Source organism: Lathyrus oleraceus, chromosome 5, assembly GCF_024323335.1.
Source record: "Lathyrus oleraceus cultivar Zhongwan6 chromosome 5, CAAS_Psat_ZW6_1.0, whole genome shotgun sequence".
NCBI classification, from domain to species: domain Eukaryota; kingdom Viridiplantae; phylum Streptophyta; class Magnoliopsida; order Fabales; family Fabaceae; genus Lathyrus; species Lathyrus oleraceus.
Genome location: NC_066583.1, coordinates 445,909,573 through 445,915,273, shown reverse-complemented (window position 1 = coordinate 445,915,273; position 5,701 = coordinate 445,909,573). Strand labels below are relative to the sequence as shown.

The 5,701-nt window shown below is 39.1% G+C and overlaps 1 protein-coding gene across 1 annotated transcript; it reads left to right on the top strand.

The window, feature by feature from the left end:
- The first annotated feature begins 2,969 nt into the window (after positions 1–2,969).
- On the top strand, positions 2,970–5,009 carry LOC127081258 (uncharacterized). Its single transcript, XM_051021528.1, has 4 exons — positions 2,970–3,153; positions 3,265–3,604; positions 3,860–4,507; positions 4,967–5,009. Exons 1-4 carry the CDS (start codon positions 2,970–2,972, stop codon positions 5,007–5,009), a joined length of 1,215 nt encoding a protein of 404 aa, XP_050877485.1.
- Positions 5,010–5,701: the final 692 nt, after the last annotated feature.

The window sequence follows — 5,701 nt, the reverse complement described above, 5'->3', positions numbered from 1 at the left end:
TAATTCAAAAAATGAGGTGATCATGAAAGGAGTCAGGTCTAAGGACAACTGCTATATGTGTAATTCTCAAGAAACTAGCTATTCATCAATATGTGCTCTAGCTAAAGAAGAAGAAGTGAAACTGTGGCATCAAAAACTAGGTCGTCTGCATCTTAGAGGAATGAAGAGGATCATATTTGTTGAAGCTATCAGAGGAATCCCAAAATTGAAGATTGATGAAGGAAGAGTTTGTGATGATTGTCAGATTGGAAAGTAGACAAAGATGTCACATCAAAAGATCAAACATTACACCACATCTAAAGTGCTGGAACTTCTCCACGTGGACTTGATGGGACCAATACAGGTGGAATGTCTTGGTGGGAAAAGGTATGCTTATGTTGTGGTGGACGACTTCTCCAGATATACCTGGGTAAATTTTATAAGGGAAAAATCTGATGTGTTTGATGTGTTCAAAGATCTTTGCCAAAGACTTTAAAGAGAAAGAGAGAGTCATGTTATCAAAATCAGAAGTGATCATGGGAAAGCATTTGAGAACAGTAAATTTACTGAATTCTGTTCATCTGAAGTAATTGGTCATGAGTTCTCTTCTCCCATTACCCCTCAGCAAAATGGTGTGGTAGAAAGGAAAAATAGAACTCTCCAAGAATCTGCTAGAGCTATGATTCATGCTAAGAAGTTTCCTTACCACTTCTGGGCCGAGGCTATGAACACGACGTGCTATGCTCACAACAGAGTAACCTTGAGGAAAGGGACCCCAACCACTTTATATGAAGTCTGGAAGGGAAGAAGACCTACTGTCAAATACTTCCATGTGTTTGGTAGTAAATGTTATATCCTGGATGATCGTGAACAAAGAAGGAAAATGGCCCCCAAGAGTGATGAAGGAATATTTTTGGGCTACTCAACAAACATCAGAGCTTTTAGAGTTTTTAATTCTAGAACAAAAGTTATGATGGAATCTACCAATGTTGTTGTTGATGATCAAGAGACTGATGTCACAGACGATGTTGAAATATTTCTAAATGATGCCCCAACTGATCTCTTGGACAAAAGTAATGAGTGTGAGTCCACTCAAGCTGAACCTAAAGCTGATAAAGTTAATAAGGGACCCTCTATCAGAATTCAGAAGGATCATTCTAAAGATCTCATAATAGGAGACCCAAATAAAAGGGTCACCACTAGATCAAGGGAAGTGATCTCACATGCCTGTTTTGTGTCCAAGATTGAGCCTAAGAATGTCAAAGAAGCCTTAACTGATGAATTCTGGATCAATGCCATGCAGGAAGAGTTAGGCCAATTCAAGAGAAATGAAGTGTGGGAATTGGTTCCAAGACCCGAAGGAATAAATGTTATTGGAACAAAGTGGGTTTACAAGAATAAATCTGATGAAAAAGGTGTGGTTACTAAAAATAAAGCAAGATTGGTAGCACAAGGATACACTTAAGTTGAAGGAGTTGACTTTGATGAAACATTTGCTCATGTAGCTCGCCTGGAGTCCATTAGATTACAGCTAGGAGTGGCATGTATTCTGAAGTTTAAACTGTTCCAAATGGATGTGAAAAGTGCCTTCTTAAATGGATACATAAATGAGGAAGTGTATGTTGAACAACCTAAAGGGTTCACAGGCCCAAATCTTCCAAAGCATGTGTATAAGTTGAGGAAAGCCCTCTATGGGTTGAAACTAGCTCCTAGAGCTTGGTATGAGAGACTCACAGTGTTTCTCATTGACAATGGATACATGAATGGAGGCATTGATAAGACTTTATTTGTTAAAGATGAAGGAGGAAAGCTCATGGTGGCTCAGATATATGTGGATGATATTGTGTTTTGTGGGATGTCAAGTAAGATGGTTCAACATTTTGTTGAGCAAATGCAGTCTGAATTTGAAATGAGCCTTGTTAGAGAACAAACCTATTTTCTTGGCCTGCAAGTCAAGCAGATGGAAGATTCTATCTTTCTATCTCAAAGTAAATATGCCGAAAATATTGTTAAGAAGTTTGGCATGGAGAATGCAAGCCACAAGAGGATACCTGCTCCTACTCATCTGAAAGTGTCTAAAGATAAAAATGGTGTTAGTGTGGATCAAAGTCTCTACAGAAGCATGATAGGGAGTCTGATATATCTCACAGCAAGCAGACCTGACATGGTTTTTCCTGTAGGTTTATGTGCTAGATATCAAGCTGAACCAAAGGTGAGTCACATAAACCAAGTGAAAAGGATCCTGAAATATGTCAATGGCACTAGTGACTATGGGATGCTATACACTCATGGATCTGAATTTGTGCTATTTGGATATTGTGATGTTGATTGGGCTGGAAGTGCTGATGATAGGAAAAGCACATCAGGAGGATGCTTGTTCTTGGTGAATAATTTAATATCATGGTTTAATAAGAAGCAAAATTGTGTGTCTCTGTCTACTGCTGAAGCTGAATACATAGCAGCTGGAAGTAGTTGTTCTCAACTGGTGTGAATGAAACAAATGCTGACTGAATACAATGTCACGCAAGATGTCATGACATTGTACTGTGACAACCTGAGTGCTATAAACATTTCTAAGAATCCTATTCAGCACAACAGGACAAAACATATTGATATCCGTCACCATTTTATTAGAGAACTCGTGGAGGATAAGATTGTAACCTTAGAGCATGTTGCTACTGAGATGTAGTTAGCTGATATTTTTACAAAGGCATTGGATGCAAATTAGTTTGAAGTCCTGAGAGGAAAATTAGGGCTTTGCATTTATGAAGACTTGTAGAAATTAATATGGAGTGGGAAAGTTTGAAAAGTAGTGTCTATGTGGCTAAAATAAAGTGCCCCATTATGGTAGATCATCACCTAGTTTTGGAAATACCACCTATTACCTTTTCACATGCAACCTCACTACCTACTCCAACTCTTCCAACTTCCTGCTTCTTCCTCACACTTCTCTGCTAGGGCAACTACAATTTTTCCACAGAAACGTCAAGATGTCACAACATCAAACTATATCTGATTCAAAAACTACTAAGTCTACTCACAAGGTTAGCGCTCCTTCCATGGACATTCACGATGATGAGATTTTGGATGTGGTTCCTCTATCAATTATTCCCTGCGAAGCCCTTGATTTAAACCATCCCATGGATGCCTCAGCTCCTACATGCCCCAATCAAGGTAACATCTCTAGTATCCCTTCTGGATCAACTCATGCCACTAGTTCTAACAAAGATATACACCACACTGATCGTGTCATAAGGAACCTAGTCACTAAAATCCTTAATGAAGGACATTCTGTGAAGGGAGTCTCTACTCCCCTGTCTAAAATGTACTCCTCTCTTGAGGTTGCACAACATAGTGAGAAGAATAACGATTCCTCGAATTCTGAGAAGGACATGGCTGCTAAAGGTTTGTGCTCTCTAGGGCAAACTGTGTCTGGTAAAGGAAAATCTGTGGCATCTAAAACTGCCAATGCTTCCCATTCTGAGAAGCAAGATGTTGCAGACGATGTGATTGACCTAGAGGATGATATGTCTTATGAGCAAGAGGATAGCTTACTTCATCACTTAAAGCTAAGTGTGGCTAAGCGTATGAAGACCCGAAAAGGAAGATCTGTGGCTGAAATGATGTCAGCTAAAACAACTAAGAAGACTGCTGGTGTTGGTCCTTCCAAATCTTGGAGCAAGGTTGAATTGAAGAAGAGGAAGGTTAGAGAAGTCTCTGAGTCTGAAGAAGATGTTGAGGAAGATGTCCCTGACATCTCTCCTGTGAAGAAGACCACTGTGAGGAAGTCCCCTATGAAAGTTGCTGATGTGCATTTGTATAATATCTCTTTCCATCTTGAAAATGGAGCTGCCAAATGGTAATTTGTGATTCAAAGAAGGGTGGTTGTGGAAAGGGAGTTAGGAAAGGATGCTGTTGAAGTCAAGGAGGTCATAGACCTAATAAAGACTGCTGGGTTGATGAAGACTATGGTTGGGTTCTCTCAGTGCTATGAGGGTTTGGTTAAGCAATTCATTGTCAACATTCCTGAGGATATTGCTGATAAGAACAACAAGGAATTTTGCAAAGTATTTGTCAGAGGTAAGTGTATCACATTCTCTCCCACTGTCATTAACAATTTTATGGGAAAAAGATTCGAGGGTGCAGGTGAATTGGAAGCTACAGACAATGAGGTATGTAGAGAAATTACAGTAAGGCAGGTGAAAGGGTGGCCTATTAAAAAGCATCTTCCTGATGGGAAGTTAACTGTTAAGTATGCTATATTGCATAAAATAGGAGCTGCAAATTGGGTGCCTACCAACCATATTTCCACAATTGCTAATACCCTTGGAAGATTTATTTTTGCTGTTGGAACCAAAATGAATTTTTACTATGGTAGATTTATGTTTGAACAAATTATCAAGCATGCATCTACTAATACATTTAAGCTGTATATTGCCTTTCCCTCTATGATTTGTGGGATTGTCCTGAATCAACACCCTGGTGTTCTGAGTTCTAATGACTTACCAAGTAGAAGAAAACCTGCTCTGTCAGTGCACTATAAACTGTTTGAAGGCAGTCATGTCGAAGACATTGTCATGACATCTGCCATGAAAAAGCCAGCCTCAAAAGTTGGAACTATTGTTGAGCTGAATAAGACTTGTAAAGAGCTGGGCAAAGGGATAAGGTTAGCAACATCTAGGAAACAATCGTGGGAAGCCCTGATTGCAAGCTTGGAGCAAGATGAAGGTGAGAATAATGAACATGCTAAGGAAGCTGAAGCACACACCTCTAGTGAGAGGTCTGCAAGTAATGATGAGACAAGTGGCAATTCTGTTTCTGATGCTGATGAAGTTGCAAGCTCAAGCTCCTCTGATTATCTCTTTTGAATTTGGCCCCTTGATGTGATGGTTTTTATTGATGTGATGGATTTTCTTGATTTTGGCGATTCTGTTTTGCTGTTGATTTTGGAAATTCTGTTTTGCTGTTTTGTTGGTTTGTACCTCAGCTTGCTTACAACTGATTATGTACTTGGTTTTGTAACCCCTTAACTTTTAACATTTTGGTTTATGACTGAATAGACATTTATTTTGTCTCTTTGGTCTCTTTTGGATAAAAAGGGGGAGAAGTAGCTATAGCTATAGATGATGTTGGATGTTTGATAGAAAGAGGGAGAAGAGGGGGAAGTGTTCTGTCTGTATGAAGCAGAATGGTGCTTGGTGTGGGCTAGCTGAAGGGGTGGTGTGTTGTGTTCTGAGCACAAGCGCATGTGTGTTTACTAGTCATTATTTTTGCTAGCAATATGTGTATGTTTACTTTTGCTGCTGCTGAACTGATACTTTGATTGATTTCTTGTGAACATATGATCTAATGTATGTTTTAGCCAAAATTTGCCAAAGGGGGAGTTTGTTGGTTCTTTGTGTTGGCATCAACTTTGGTAAAACTTAGTGTTATCACAAGTTGTCACGCGTGTTGTCTTGACATGTGATATCAGCTTCCTGCAGGATGTTTAAATATGGTTGTGCAGGATTTAGCTAAGATGTCAGACCCGATGTTACGACATGTGTATACAGAACATTCAGTCTGAATGTTATGTATCTTAATATTGCGCTTTTCATGCAAAGCTGTGTGTGATTATGTGAAGATTGAATTCGCTATTCAAGGAGTAATTTGATTTAAAACCAGATTGTTCCATTTTCAAATAAGGGATGATTAGATGTTGTTTCTTAGAAGATATGCAAGG